The sequence below is a fragment of the Vidua chalybeata genome, chromosome 22 (assembly GCF_026979565.1).
Source record: "Vidua chalybeata isolate OUT-0048 chromosome 22, bVidCha1 merged haplotype, whole genome shotgun sequence".
Classification (NCBI taxonomy): domain Eukaryota; kingdom Metazoa; phylum Chordata; class Aves; order Passeriformes; family Viduidae; genus Vidua; species Vidua chalybeata.
This window is the reverse complement of record NC_071551.1, coordinates 3,288,078-3,304,362: the sequence shown is the minus strand read 5'-3', so window position 1 is coordinate 3,304,362 and position 16,285 is coordinate 3,288,078. Positions and strand designations below refer to the sequence as shown.

The following is a 16,285-nucleotide window of genomic DNA, read 5'->3' as shown; positions in this document are numbered from 1 at the left end:
CACCTGAGGGAAGGAAAAATCTGAAGTTAAAGGTTCAATTTCCAAGGCTGCTCACTTCAACTACTTCAAAAACAAGTCAGAAAAGAGGCTTTGAGATGCAGACTGTGAATGTAAAATGGAATCTTCCCTGTATTATTTACCAAAATACAATTTTTTTTTGTTCAAGAAGAGGCTGACATTTCAGTGCAAGACCAGGTCTCCTGTATTTACCTGTATTAGTGAGTTAAGAGAAAAAAACAACAAAAAGTCCACCAAACAGCCCAACCAATGCCCCCTAATCACAGTGTTAATGCACCCTATTCATGGTGTTAAAGCTCTAAACCACAGGACACCTGTGCTCCAAAAGCTGAAATTAATTCTTGATTTTATTTTTTAAAGGTTTATCTACATTTCTGCACTGTGAAAATCAGTTTTCTCAAGGAAAAAAAAAAAAAAAAAAAAGACATAGAGAGAGAAGAGCTTCTGTCAGGTAGTGCAGTACGACTCAGTAGAGCTCCTTTAATTTCTTTACACAGTAAACAGACTCATATTTATACCAACACCCGCTGCCCGGCATATTTACATGGACACTTGTACATATATACATGTTAGCAAAATACAGGGCTTCTCCCAGACCCAAAGCTGTGTCAGCTACACCTCTGTTATACAGCTAGTGCTTAAAAAAGAAAAGCCACCTCTTTTGTTTTCTCTAAATACTAAAATTGTATTTTTTCCTTCTCTAGTCACACAGTCCTGGCTCCAGCCTGGTACTTGCAGCTCTTTCTGGCAGTGAGGAAATGGATTTTCAAGAGTCCAGCTCGAGTTGCTCTTGATTTTCACTAAGTCTCAGCATCAGCTGCTGCTCATAATAAAGGCTCTTTGCATAGTTGATTTCTTGGGACACCTTTACTGCCAGAGCTTCTGATTTCACTTTCACCTGCAGAAAGAAAGGGGATTTTTCTTAATGTGCTCCTGCTATCAGCTCAAACAGAATAGACTTTAGGTTAAAAGTGAGGGACAGCAAGGTTTCAGTGGAGTTTCCTTCTCAGCACTTAGGTTGGAGCAAGGAAGAAGCGTGAGGGAGCACCAGGTACACACAGAAATTCAAGGGTGGGAGCAGGAACACAGTGCCATATCTGAGGTTATTTCCTTTGCCTCTCCTCCCACCTTTTATCTGGCTGTTCTGTTTGGAATGTGAACTGACTTGGGTCAGGGGTGAGCTTGTAACTGCGCCTGTAAAACAGCCCCTGAGCAACTACTGAAATGGCACAAAACATAAACACTGGTTCCAGCTTTAGAGACCTCACAGTAAAAACTCCTACTACATGTAGGAGAAGATTAAACAGACAGCAGAGTACCCAAGCTGCATTTATGTGCTTAAAAGTTAAAAGCCTTTCACAGGTAAATACATGTTTCTTCCTGTTACTTTTCAGCCAGTGGGACTATTTTAGTGTTTTGCTCTCTTCAGCTTTCTCAGGAGTTCAGGGAGCCACTTCTACAGTCACTGAAACCTGGGCAGCAGCTGTTTTCAGTGCTGCCAGAACAAAGCCTGTGACTAAAGCACTTTGGTCACGAGGGGAGCACAGGGGAAGGGGTGCCAGCTCCTCACCATGGGCCGCTGCTGGGAGGGGCCCGGCATGGCCAGGCCGCTGCTCGTGCTCACTGCCTTCTTGGTGAGCTGGATGTACACGTTCCCGTGGTCCTTGGACACCAGGCAGTGGTACAGGTCGTCATACCTGACCTCCAGGAAGATGGAATCCCTGTCTGTGCAATCTCCACTCTTCAGGAAATACACGGCCTTGGAGGAGATGAGCACACAGTAGCTGTCGATGTTTTCCACGGCGATGAAACTGCAACAAAGGAGAAAGCATTGTTAGCTTCAAGCAAAAAATAGCAAATTAACCAGTGTCTTCACCTGTTCCGTGACCTTCAGAAAGCATTGTTAGCTTCAAGCTAAAAATAGCAAATTAACCAGTGTCTTCACCTCTCTGTGACCTTCAGAAAGCATTGTTAGCTTCAAGCTAAAAATAGCAAATTAACCAGTGTCTTCACCTGTTCCGTGACCTTCAGAAAGCATTGTTAGCTTCAAGCTAAAAATAGCAAATTAACCAGTGTCTTCACCTCTCTGTGACCTTCAGAAGTCCATCAGAAAATGCAGTAGTGCAACACGTACAATTCATCTGTATTTAATTTAAACTGTTTAGAAATGGAGCTAATGAAGGACACTCTTACCTATTTATAAAAAGATTATGCTGTAAATCAAATATTAGTGCTGCCTGCCTGGCCACCAGCTTTGAGCATTACAGGTACACATAAAAATGTCCTTTGACAAGGACTGAGGAACAGTAATTTCCTTGCTCTGGAGCACTGTGAGTCCTAATACTGAAGCTTAATTGCAACTAACTTCAGTTTCAGAGCTGAAAGGTTTGCAGACATTTATGACAAGAGCTATCCGATAATTCTCCTGTGCTTTTCTGGTCCCCACACCTCCCTGCCTTCAAAACCAAAATCAAGTTGAACCTGCTGCCAGGATCAGTAGCAGAAAAGAGAAATTAGCTGTTTAACAAGGGGTGAGAGGTTAAGCAGCAAGCAGGTTTCCCCAGGGAGATTAGGCTGAGTGATGAATAGGAAGAGGGAGAGAAGAGTGAGTTAGGAATATTGAGAGTTATGATGGCTGAAAAGGCTGGTGTGTAAAAGAATAATTGTAAGGTGCAAAATGAAATGGAAGTTGAACACACAAATGCTTCTCCCCCACTTCTGGTTTACTACTAAATGAACCTCCTTAGTGGGGCTTTTAAAAAGCTGAAAGATTCAGCAACTTGAATGTGGAATCATAGCTGAGTAGAGTAATAGAGTAGTGCTAAATAGAGTAAAAAAAGCTCTGCCAACAGCCCCCAGGGTTGACAAGCATCTGTAAAGCAGGATTCTGCTGGTTCCCAATTGCTGCCCTCTGAGCCACTGCTCATACAAACCTGCCTGCTGTCCTCACATCCTGCAGAATCCTCCACTGGCTTAGAAATCAGTGACCTTTGTCACTAACTCAGTGTTTCTGGTAAACAGAAAAGTTCTTCATCTCCAAATGCACTCTTGGCTCTACCAGTTAAATATCCCTGCACACAAGCTACTCTGATCTGTAGCCAAATAAACCCAGAGCTATAAAAGGTATGTTAATAGCCAAAAATATGGCAAGAGGTCAGGCCATAGTTTCTTTTTGTGGTATAAAAGGATAACTCCAGTAATTCTGTATTCCCAGTCCACTCAAAGACACTCCTCTGCACTGAACTTGCCTTTCCCTCTGTGCTGTGTCCCTGCCCTCACTCCCCTCACACTGGGAAAGGTGCACACACCAACTCCAGCCCACACTGCCATGGCAGGGCTGAGAAGGACACAGCCTCATTAAAAAGGGCCTGTAACAGGCTTTGCCCAGCTCCAACCCTGGATGAAACTCCAGGAAGGGATAAAAAAACTGTGTTCCTTTAAGTAATATAAACTGGAAGAAAAGTGGAGTTTGGCTTAGAGGAACCCAGGAGGAAGACAACATTAACAGAGTTCTGGAAATCAGCACCTGCCCTGCAGTCTTCCCTCAGAGTTCAAACACTTCAGGGTAAGGTTCTGCCTTTGAAATTAGTTAAATAGGATGGAGAGTGACATTTTTTATGAAGTGTCACAGAAAATTTAATTTAATCCCAGAGCAGCAGTACAGCTGCAGAAGAACAGCCTGATGCCCTGGACAGGCACATCAAACACGAGTGTTTGAGGGAGGCATCAGATCCAGCTGGGTCAGGATGGCACCAGGACATCCACGGGGAGAGAAGGGGCTCTGAGAGCTGCTCTCCACTCCAGGGGATGCACCTGGGCACTGAGCACGGGCTGTGCTTGCTCTGTAAGAGCAACACACGATGCATGTACTTCTCCTTAAAAGACTTTTACTGGTGGCATGTATATATTCTGAGGAATGGAAACAGAGGTCAGTGAGTTAATGGAGAAGCCCAGAAACATTAGCTAATGTGTAGTTCAGGCTCTACATTTTGTTCTAAGTTTGAGTCATGCACCACTACCTTTGCTCTTGCCAACTGTTTCTTTTTTCTCAGTGTCAAGTTCTTAAACGGGTATTTTTAACCTTTTCAGATATTACTGCAAGATACAATTTTTTTTTTAATCCATACATCTACACTATTATAAATATCTCAAATTAATAAAATGAAAAATTAAATGAAACATGATCCAGTAGAACAAAGTAGAAGCAACCAGATCTCTGGAGAATTTGTGGGGTTCTTAACAACATCAGGAAGTAATTACACAATATTTTCCAGAAGTGAAACAGCAAGCCTAACTGGAAAAAAATGTGGAAACATTTAGTTAGAACAGTAGAGCAAGGTATTAAACCCCCTTTTATGGATTTAACTCTGAAGGAAAATATGCAAATAATCAGGTCTTCAAATGTGTTTCTGATTATGATACTAGGATAAAAGTCAGAGGCATAATTTTGTATTTATTTTCCATGACAAGAAACACTGTGTTCCTGCTGAATGATGTTTCTAATAGCAAGAGTCACAGTGAATGAACAGTGTGACTCAATGACAAAGGCCACTGCACTGCTATGGGCTACACTAGTCGGTTTTTTTGGTCACAAATTGCTCTTTCCAGTCTCCCTGCCTAAGAGCCATCCTGAATAGGCACAAAGATCCTGCAAGGAGATGGAAACAGGATACCCCACATGTGAACTCACAGGGCAACAAGGAAGTGGCAGATTGCAATCTCTTCCTCAGGCAGAACCTGGAGTGGCACATGGAACCTGCCCAGTGACACTGGTGACACCAAGTGACCCTGCTGAACCTGTACCTCCCTCTGCCAGCTCCACCATCAGCAATTCTGACCCTCTGCCTTGGCAGATGCTCTGATGGGTGACAGACACAGCATTTAACACCCTCCCCTGACAGCTGATCAGTAACTATGGTGGAGATCGGGCAAATGATGAATTCTGCATTTAGACCCCAATCCAACAATCTGATATTCCCCCTGTAGAATCACAGAATAATTTGGGTTGGAAAAGCTCTCTGAGACCATCAAATCCAACTGTTCCTCCACCACTGCTCAGGCCAACACTAACCCAGGTCCCCAAGTGCCACATCCACTGACTTTTAAATCCCTCCCGGGCTGGCGACTGCACCACTGTCCCGGGAAGCTGTGCCAGGGCTTTATGACTTTCCATGGATAAATTTACCCCAATATCCAACCTGAACCTCCCCTGGTGCAACTTCAGGCCACTTCCTCTCATCCTGTCCCTTGTTACTGTTCCCTGTTCTGTGGGAGCGGAGCTCGACTGGCTGCACCCTTCTGTCAGGGAGCTGTGGAGAGCCAGAAGATCCCCCACGAGCCCTCTTTCCTCCAGGATGAGCTCCCCCAGCTCCCTCAGACACTCCTGGTGCTCCAGACCCCTCCCCAGTTCCATTCCCTTTCCTGAACACACTCCAGCCCCTCAATAGCCTTGCAGTGCTGAGGGCCCAGAACTGAACACGTGTCTGTGTGTGAAGCAGTTTTAGACATGAAGAAGACGTGATGGCAGCAAACAGAACAGAAGTACTCAGAGTAGCTGTGTAAGTGGCTGTGTACTCACAACTCATCCTGGATGTTGTCTGTCAGTTTGAAGAGCTGCTCCTGTCCCTCTGCTTGGCTCTCCAGGTAGCGGGGCAGGAGCCCCTGGGGTCCCCTGCAGCACCGGGGCTTCCGCACTCGCTCCGCCTTGGTCCTGCAGCAAGAGACACACAGAGATCACCTGGGGCAGGCTTTCCTGCCACTGACACCTGTCTGCACACAGAGTTCTTGTCTTTTTGAAATACAAAGCCTTCAAAAATCCCAGGTCTTCACAAACACGGCGTGTAGATCCTGGAAGACTTGGATCTGGAAGATGTGGTGTCTACTCATACATTTCTATGAGACACAGAACCATACAATAATAAAAACAGAAGAGCTTTGTCTACAATGAAGGGGAAAGTAGCTAAATTAATAAGAAGAAGTGACCTAAGCAGTGTATACTCTCTGAAGATCTTGGGATGTATTTATCAGCAGTTTTTCTGATTTGACCATTTCTTCTCACTGCGCTAAAGAAAGAAAGAGTGCAAAAACCTAGCGAGAGCTCTCACCGATGGACAGTGCCAGGAGACTGCAAACTCTATGGTTATGGAAATAGGAACATGCAGTTAAATTTAAGACAGAAGAAAAATCCTCATTAATTAGGGTCCCCATAGCAGAGTTTAGCATACTTTACCCTTCTGTGTGTCTATTAAAAATGACAATAAGAAGGACACACACTTGGGGGCTGACAGCCATCAGAGGTTGATATTGGCCACAGCATTGCAGAACTGCAGGCTCGGTTCCTCCCTTAGCAGAATTTTGTTAAAAAATAATACTCTTGAATTCCTTCAAGCTCCTGGAACGCCCTGACCCTGAAGGATTGTGTTACAGGCTGCCGAGCCTTGCTTCATTCCCTGTCCCTTCCCAGCAGCATCACTCTGGGGCTGCTCCATGGTATTTCACAGCTCTTCCAGGCTACTGCTGTTAAAAATTTCCCAGCCAAATGCACCATTTTGGATTAGTGTTCTCCCTTCCCATCCTCTTTGTAAAACCCTGCACAAGGAACTCCAGCCTTTCTGATCCAGGGACAGGAGGAAGGTCCCATGGAGCATTACCTTTGCTTTTGAAGCTTCCCAGCACCAGGAGAGAGCACTCACCTTCTGGGGTCCATGCTCTGCAGGTGTTTTCTCTGGAGCCTCATTTCCTTGTCACCTTTCCCTCTCAGCAGCCCTGACCCACACCTGAAGCCTGGACACCCTTTTAAAATTTGTTTTCCTTCAAGTTTTTGACAACTCTTAATGCAGTGGTTAGAGCTGTGCTATTAAAGTACTATGGCTCTGGAGCAAGTCACCTCTCCTGCCCCTTAAATTCCTTAGATACACACAGGATTCACCTGCACCAAGTACAGCATTCTTGTCTTTCTAAACCTACACAAGAGGTGAACAACACATGTCTTCTTTTACCTATTAGAGTCTTACAAAGCAATAAACAAATGTGTTTGCCTCCCTGAATGCAAAATGTTGAGACAAAAGTTCCAGAGAAATTAAAGAATTCCAACCAGTATAATTCACACCTTGCTGCTTGTCCTACTTCCTAACTTCTGAAAAATGGCAAAAGATCACTAATCAAAGAAGCCCCTGATGGGTCTTAAACCTCTCTATGGCACCTACTGACAAACTCAAAGAGCGACTGCCTGCAGCCTTAGGTGGGTTTTAATCAACACTGGCCAATCAATAATGTTTTGCTGAGACTTTCCATCTTGCATTCAGGAAGGCTGGATAACTGGGACAGAGCAGCTGCACCGTGCAGTGGGTTTTACATGAACCATCCCTCAGACAAACACTCCCCTGTGCCAGCCTCTCTAATACTCTGTAGTTCCTTGAGAAGAGGGATCTGAAGCACTGCAAGCAAGACCACCCTAATGGAGTGGGATAGAACAGGGCCTTGTAATCCCATGGACACTGTAACTTCAGGGAACATTGGTTTCTAATGTTTGGCTCAAAGCAGGTCAGAGAAAAAGTACCAGTGCTACAAAGGTACTGGGCACCACAATGGATTTCTGAAGGTTTGGCAATTTCTGAGCCAAGGTTTTGTGTTTTGGTTTTGTTTTTAAATGGAAGAAGCACTTCAGAGTACAAGTTCAGTGTTCACTGTGCCCTCCACGCTTAGACACTGATCCTGGTGATAACAGATCATTCCTTTCTTGGTGATAAGGCCAACCCAGTGCCACTGGTGCTGGGCCTAAACTGGATGGATTTAGTCCATCACCCCCTTGGCAAGCTGCTTTGTTTGGTCTGCACAGCTAAAAACATTCCACACCACTTGATTTTTTTAATCTAAAAATTTGTTCTACTGTCTCAAGTTACATTCTGTAAATAATAAGCAACCCTGGTGAAATCCCAAAAGCTGCAGATTTGTCAAGCAGAGCGGGCGGCAGTGCCCACATCTGGGTTCCATTACCCAGGCACTCAGCAGATCTGCTGATTCCTTTTTAATAAGCACACAAAAGCAATACAAGGCAGGAATGCCCTCATGTCTGCCCAGCACAGCAGGGAATGGTGCTGCTGGATGGAGGCACAAAGGGCTGGGAGAGGGTGTTGGGAGCTTGAGATGAACACTGCAGCCCTGCCCTGCTCCCAGCTGAGCCCTGGAGCTCTCACTCCAGCTGACTCGGCACACTGGACCCAGTGCATGGCATTAACTCATTGCCATTTGCTGAGCAGCTCACAGAATCCTTGGAATTCAGCTGGCCAGTTTTAAGCCAGAAGTTTAGTAATCAAACACATCACCAACCTGACTAAGGAAGTGGTCAGATATTAGTGGGGATAATTATTGACCAACTTAGGTTGAGAAAACTCTTCAAGAGACATCACATGCTTTCCAGAATCACCTGTCCTTGCTCCTTCACTCCATGTTTGCCCCTATCAGGTACCCACCCCAGCAGGTTCCTGCCATCAGGTCTGTAGATCACAGATGAGGACCTGTGATTTCTGCAGAGGTGCATAAATACACAGTGGTTTTGAGAACAACAACTGTTACTTATCTCTGATGGTCTCTTGGACCTAAAAAGTTTCCCTGAAGTGTACCCTGAGTACCTTGACAAAAACATTCAAAAAATAAAATTCAGAAGGTCTCAAACTTTATATATCAAAAGATGTTGTTCTGCTAAAGCAAACCAGCCCTATTCAAAAATGATTTAGAAATTATTTACAAATTTTCATCTTTCAGTTTTCTCAGTATCACACCCAGAATAATTATTCATCATAACACAATTTTAGGAAATGTAGCAACTTCTGAGAAAAACCAACATGGACAAAACCCTATGACCAACACAGTAATCATTGGATTTCATTTAAAATGTGCATCTGGGGGATTTCTCAGCTGGGTAAGGGAACAGCAGTGACAACCACAGATCTGTTCAAAACCCCAGCCTGAGCATGCACCCCCCAAATCCTGCACAAACAACAGCTCTAAGTGCAAGGAGATGGAATTCTGGCACCTGGAACCAGTAGTGAATGGACCAGGCTCCTCAGAGACTTGACCTGCTGCAGGACCTGCCTGCCAGCCAAGCCCCATGGCCACTCCCTGGGGTGCTCCTGGCCATGAGCTCCCTCCCAAGGGATCCTCCAGCCCCAGGGCTCCCCCCAAAACTCCCTAGGAATCATTTCCTTTAGCCAGACCCAGTTCTTGCTGCCAAAACTTCAGCAATTGTCACCAGCAAAGGTCCAGTCTCCCCACCTTGTTATCTCAGCCCAGTTAAGCAGTAAATTCCTGGTTCTGGTACAGATAAAAGGGTTTCCATTGTAAACCCTTTTTTTTTTTTTTTCTGGTTTGCATAAAATTTAGTGAGAAAAGCCTGCTCTGGGCTGTAGCTTGGCATACTGACTTTCAGCCTGGCAACGATTTTTATCTCCTTGAAATAATTATAAAACAATCTTAATTCAAACAAAGGAAAATGGCAGGTAAGGTAAGACATAATTCAAAAGCTGCTGGTAGTTTCAAGAAATAATAAAATCAAACTATTGCTGGCTCTGAAAAAAGTCTGCTTCCTAAATACAGGGAGTGCATTTCAGACATTAGAAGTGACATGATCAGGTAAATTAAAGGAGGAATAACCTTTGTCTTCTACCATAAAATACACAACTGAAATACCTGGTACACTGGTTTGAGCTCCACACTGACTTGGACCTGCAGCCTTCCATGAGGATCACCATCCCATGCACATGATTTCCATGAAATGCACAATGAGGACAGTGCTTGTGCCACAGACATGATGGGAGGACACTGTGCAAAGCACACTTGGGAGTGCCAGAACCAATTAAATGCTGAACAATGTATGTCTTAAAAGTTGAGCTGAAAACTCAGCCATCACAGCAACAAACTCAGTGCTGCAGCCATAGCTTGAGAACACATGGATAACAAATGAAAACAAACATGTGCCACTTGTAACGGGGCTGCAGTGCACATTGCACCTCTGCACAGCACTAAAAATCCACTATTTCCACAATTCTTTCCTAACTGCTGCACTTAACTTTGTTTCATGTGCTGAACCCATGTGATGAGCAGGAACATTCCCTAAATTTACTGAACAGAAGGGGAGAGACAGCAGGTTTTTGATGTGCCAGTTCTCAGCGCCTGAGAACATTTAATGCCTTGGGCCTAATTTCAGGAAAACATGTGGCAAGCTAGATTCCCTGTTCCCTGGTGATTCTACTGGTGCTCTGTTTCAAGGGGTCAGTGGAGTTGCCTCCCATCCTGTGCTGGACTTTGGGGTGCAGTTCCCAACAGGCAGGTCACTGATCCCAGAGATCCGGCAAAGCTCTGCCATGGGATTCAGTCGCTGGTTCCAGCACAGATGCTGTTAAGGTGTGTTAAAATGCACACATGGTGCAGTCAGTTGAGTGCTGGATTTGGCATCAGAACATCTCAGTTAGATGCAAAAATGTGTAAAATCACGGGCCAGACAGCTCCCTGCTGACTGCAGATCTGAGGAAACTCATATGCGCCGTTATTCCAGCAAATGCATGGAATATATTGTGCTTGTTAAACGTGTTCCCAAAATGCTAGTTTCAGGCAGAAACATGCAAATAAATGGTGCCTAGGGTTAAAACCTCCCACTTACAGTTAAATCCCTCCTCTTTGGAGGGATCTCCCAGCTCAGATGCTGCAGACCTTTAGCTGACCCGACATGCCTTTAGGAGAGTACAGCATGCTCAAGGAGCAACTGTTTATCATGGAAGTTGTTCCTGCCAGTTTCTTGGAGATAGAGCATTTCTCCCCCTTCCCTTTTCTTTTGTACATCAGATAAAAACAAAATTAAGAATTATTCCCTGGGTTTGCAATTGTGCATAACTTCATCAGGCTCCAAGTTCAAAAAGAATTGAGAAGAGATTAATTAAGACACAACTTAATTATGACATCCAAATTACAAATCCAGCATCTGGACAAGGTGTATGAGCTTGCACTATAGACAAGCACTGACACCAGCTGCACTCTGGGCATTAATTTCTGGCACTTGCCCCACCTGTGCCTGTAACAGCTGTGCAGCAAAACTCACACTTTCTCAAGCACTTTGGTAACATCAAGCTTAAGAAGTTGACAGAACATAACACTGCCATCCCAGCTTCCAATTTCCCCCAGACTCCTCCTGTACTGATTACAGAGATGAAAGCAGCTGTCACCTTAAAGGTTTCTTGTCAAACCAATGTGTTGAAAAATGCTGCCATTCACCTTCTGACTCAATGAAAAAGATGGTTCTCAGCAGGGATTTCCTGCAAACACCTGTCTGAGAAGAGCTGAACACGCCTTAGTGAAACCAAAGTGCCCAGGACCACAACGCTGCTGAGCCTCAGGGCACTGTGTGAGGGTTTAAAATATTAAATAGTGTCTGCTGCCAGGCAGGGCCTATAGTAGATGGAGCACTGCTCTTATGTCTGTGCCCATGGAATCCCAGACTGGCTTGGGCTGGAAGGGCCCTTAAAGCTCATCCTGTTCCATCCCCTGCCACGGGCAGGGACACCCTCCACTGTCCAGTCCAAGCTGGCCTTGGACACTGCCAGGGATGGGGAGTCACATTTATAATGGTCCCACCAGTGCTGGTTGTAGCAAATGCAAACACGGTCACTTGACGTGTAAAATACTTCAATCTAACAGAAATGCTTCCACATTGTATTCCTGCTTTTCTGGGAAATCTACCTGGGGGAAAAAAAACAAACCAGGGGCCCTGCCCAGCATCAGGACAGTGACTCTGGCTGTGCATGAAGGACTGTGTCAATCAACTCTAATGACTGGACGTTTCTTCTCTTTCCAACCCTCCTTTATATTTCTCAGTTACTACAACCAGGGCTGCAATAGGCACAGCAAAGTGCTCTAGCACAAACCTCATCCAACAAATAGCTACTCACAAGGTTTGTTTTGATTTTTAAACTTTGCAGTTGCAAGAACAATTCAGATCAACTGGCTGTACTTACAAAACTGATAAAGAGCATTCCACATGTTAACAGCAACATTAGGTGAAAAAATTATCTATAAAAATACCAGCCACATGCTAAATGAGGTGACATCAAGGCAATAAATAGCTCCATCTGTATGAAAGAGTTTGCAGAACAACCCAGAAGACATCTCTGAACAAAAAAGTAACTATGGATGAAGTAGTGCTGAAATAAAAGTGGGTTGGATTCTTTTTTTCCAGTTAAAAAAAAAGATCAGTTTTACATATTTTTCCACAATCACTTTATAAATCTGCTGCACATTAGAAATCAGACACACGTGTACGTTTTCCAAGTACAGAAAGTTGAAGGTTTACATTTTAATAGCAAAGTGCCTATTTGTGAATGGCAGCAGTGTATATTACAGGCAGTGTGAGAGGGTTAAACAGGACAGCCTCGACTCTTTATAAACTTTTGCCCTCTGGATATGTACTCATTGGCTGCTGTACAAGACTCGAGCTGTATTACACGCCTTAACGATATGGTTCAACTGTCGGTCAGGCTCGGGGCTGGCGCTGGGCCAGACCGCAATCAATGGGACACAAACCTCCCCCTTTCAGATCATCACGAAGGCTCACATTATCTCCTTTTTGTCGTGCTGGTTAAATTTATGGAGCAGAACCCCGAAGCTGCATTCCTTGGCCTGGGCCGGCCCACGCGGGCCTCCCTTTGTTTGGTACTGTAAGGAGCGTGCTTTGGAGGATTGCGGGGTTGTTAGTTCAGGCACTGACTGTTTGCTCATGACTGAAATGAAAAGAGTTCAGGGGAAGGGCAAAAGGACAGCACAAGTGTAAAACCCCATCCCAGCAGGCCCTGGGCTCCCATCTACCGCTCCGGCCTGGGACTGAACACAAAACCTCACGTTAATGACAAAGGGGAAAGTCTGTCTAGTAACAGGTAAACAGCCCAGCTGCACCTGAGCAGCACCTCCAGCTCTCCTGCTTTCAGGCAAGCCTGTAATTGCTACATAAATTTGAACCTTGACTAAGCTGTCTCAAAACACTGCTGAAAAGTGGTATGAGTTTTAAAGCAGTGCTGTATCTCTTTGTTTGACAATATAACCCATCAGTGCAAATGGCCACATGGTTTAGTATTTCCACCACTTTAAACACATGGAGTAGCCTCAGAGAACCTGATAGTTATGATATAACAAGAAATTCTAATAGGACACAAAATTACTGGACATACAGTATGGAGAGAAAATTTTTATTTTGTCTAAAATGGGCGTTTCCTACTTTATACTATCTTTATACTTGGTCTGAGGATGAAAAAAATCCACCACTGGGTATGTTCAGACACTCTCTACTCAAAGCTTTATTCCTGTTGTAAATAAAGGGCACTTCTTGATCCCACTCCTGACACCATTCTCGTTCTAAATCCAAAACACAGCACTGTAATAGCTACCAAAAAAAAAAAAAAAAAAATTAGCTTTATCCTAGCTGAAACCAGGGCAAGATCACAAACTAAGGATGTAAGAATCTCTAGTGAGATCTCAAGGCAAAAGCACCAGGAGTGAAGGCAAATGGATAGACTATTCCAAATCTGTACAAGAGAAGCAAATACACACATAGAAAGCCCCAAGGAGTCTCAGTGGCTGTTCAGGAAATAGAAGTTGCCTGTGGACTCATTCTTGAGCATGCAAAATATCCATGTTTACTTTCATCAGTATTAAGATGTTCCCAAGAAGCCACCCCAGACCTGCTGTACCAGACTTCACCCCTGTGGCACCAGCACAGCTGTCCCAGGCCAGCAGGACACACAGCCACTACACTGGTGAGCAGCTCCTGCCATTTGTGCCTGGAAAATAAGTACATCAACAAACCCTACACACCTATTGCACTACACCAGTTTCATCCTTCCTGCTACTTTTATGAAGTGAAAATGCTAGAAAAAGGGCCAGAAGAGATGATGACAGCTCCCAGAATGTGTATGAGATGTTTGTCAGTGCTGGGGCCCAAGCCCGACACTGGCCACAGCCTGAGGCTGTCCCGGGGCATTCCGGCAGACACGGCTGGCTTGAATAAAGCCTTTGTTCCTTCCTGCTGGGCAGATGCTCCCAACTTAGCCCACCTCATTCTGAGCAGGCAGATCTGTGAACTGGAACCGTAAATACTTTGTGGGCCAATCTTCGATGACTTTTTAGTTGGTTCTGCTGGTGGTCATGCATGAATATAATTTTTTTCTTTTCCAAAGACTCCCCAGTTCTATTCTAGGAGGCACCAATGCAGACTAATCAAATCTGCAGCTCTCTGGAACTGTTTCCACCCAAGGCAAGTGTTACACAGAATACACCAAGACAGCAGTATCCTTCAGCAGAGATGCTGTGATCTAAAAATCACAGTAATGCCAGAAAACAGGAAACATGCAACAGTAAGAAGTGTTCCTTTTACTTTTTGGTCTTTGTGTCCTAGAGCTTTAGATGAAACAGAAGATAATTAGACAGAACATGCAGGCTCTAGAAATACAAATATTTCCAGAAGACATAAAACTTTCTCCCTGTCTAGCTGCATTCGAGTTAACAGCTAAATACTGTGAAGAGGGCACACAGAATAATAATTCTATTTTGTGAAGCAAATATTTCATATCACACAAAATTTAAGTAGTAGAATAACTCTGTGGTAAATCCAACAAAGGATTTATCTGCTCTTTTCAGGAGGAAGTTCATAATTGCTTCTATTTCTGATGGACTATGCCAGGCCAACGTTACAGTGTCCTGGATTTAACTGAATTGGAAAACATTAGTCACCTACTACAAATGTCTGCATGCCCCAAGAAACCTTCCCATGGCCTCCAGAAGTGTTGCACTGGAAAGGGAGCAAGTTCTGTACCCACAATGTCCATTTTCAGCCAGCTCTCCTTTCATACCTGACCAGACTCATACCACACAATGCATTTCCCTCATTAACCTGAACCTTTTCCAGACCAGTTACTGCACACAGTAACATCAAGCTGAACTGAACTCAGCTTTCTGCACTGAACCCAGCCCAGGCAGCAGTTTAACAGGGGCTGGGCATGGCTCAGTGGATGCAGCACCTTTCACCAGGGATGGAAATGCACCTGCCCTTACTTGCAACATGGCACTGGTAAATACCTGGGGGTTCTGGAGGCCACCACAATTGGAACTCTGCATTCAGTCATCCTTTTGCTATTAATGAATGGACATCTAAAGAAGAAGACAGTGTCACATTTTATGCTCAGGTAACTCCTCAGCATTGCTCATTTCAGTATTTCTCATTTTCACTGTCTGTCCTCCCCTTGCCCCACACCCTTCCAGTGCTTCTGTCCCTTAACCAGAGTCTAAAAGCATCCAGGGTATCTTTCTGCCCTCACATGTCAAGATTTCTCTAATTTGAGCTTTTCAAACTAATGTTTTAGTGGAAAATCACAGAGTAGATGCTGGGATTTAGAATGACAGTCCCCCACAAAGGCTCCCTGTTTAATGCCAGGAGACATGTCACCACTGGAGAACCCAGTGCCTGCACCATTTTCTTAAGCCAGGTTTAATACATCCTGTCATGGCAAAGCAAAAAGGCTTAAACACAAAAAGTTACACAGTTTAGCCCTCCTTGTTGGAATTTAAACCATCTACAGCTTCTTCCTTAAATGCAAGGTGCATAAAACCCCAGAAGGACAATACGAGGGAGCTGAACAGCCTCAGCAATGTAAACCTTTGGGCTTGAAAAAATGTCTTTTTACAAACAGGTAAGGGGGTTGTTCTGGGATTTTCCTGTCTCGGACCCTGCTACTCCAAGTCTAACTCTTAAGCCCCAGAGAGAAATCAAGGTAACATGTTAAGTGTGAGACCTGTATGATTAAACATTGCCTAATGCAAGCCCATTTTTCTAAAAACCTCCTATTACATAAAAATATTCCTATAGGTATATGTGATAGGAACCACATCTATATAATATTAATGTAGGATTATGCTGCTTCTCTAGGTCCAAACACCATAGGTTTTACTTCCATTCCTTACAAACAGTTAAACTGAGTTAAGTTCAGAAAGGGAGACAATGACAACTGACTGCATACAACTGAATATTCTAAACATAAATGGTATTTGGTATTTAGTAGTACTGAGCCCTAGGAAAACCTCCTGGAAACATTATTCAGACATAAAGTGCAAAAACGAACAAAAATGTGTTAAGAGGCTGTTCTGGGCAGCAATCCCACTCAACCCTCTAAAAAGGAATGGGAGATGTGTCAGTGTAGTTTGGATTCTCCAAATCATCTGGACTTTTGCTGAG

General features: G+C 44.2%; 1 protein-coding gene across 7 annotated transcripts in view; it reads right to left on the bottom strand.

Moving 5' to 3' along the window:
• Positions 1-338: 338 nt before the first annotated feature.
• The window catches only part of VPS13D (vacuolar protein sorting 13 homolog D), a 97,631-nt gene continuing 81,684 nt past the window's right edge, over positions 339-16,285 (bottom strand). For all 7 annotated transcript variants that reach the window (XM_053962571.1, XM_053962573.1, XM_053962576.1 and 4 more), the window contains 3 exons: positions 5,597-5,728; positions 1,589-1,829; positions 339-916 (listed from right to left, as the gene is read on the bottom strand). In XM_053962571.1, the coding sequence (XP_053818546.1) occupies positions 785-916; positions 1,589-1,829; positions 5,597-5,728 (505 nt within the window). In that variant the 3' untranslated portion in view covers positions 339-784. The remainder of the gene's footprint in view (positions 917-1,588; positions 1,830-5,596; positions 5,729-16,285) is intronic.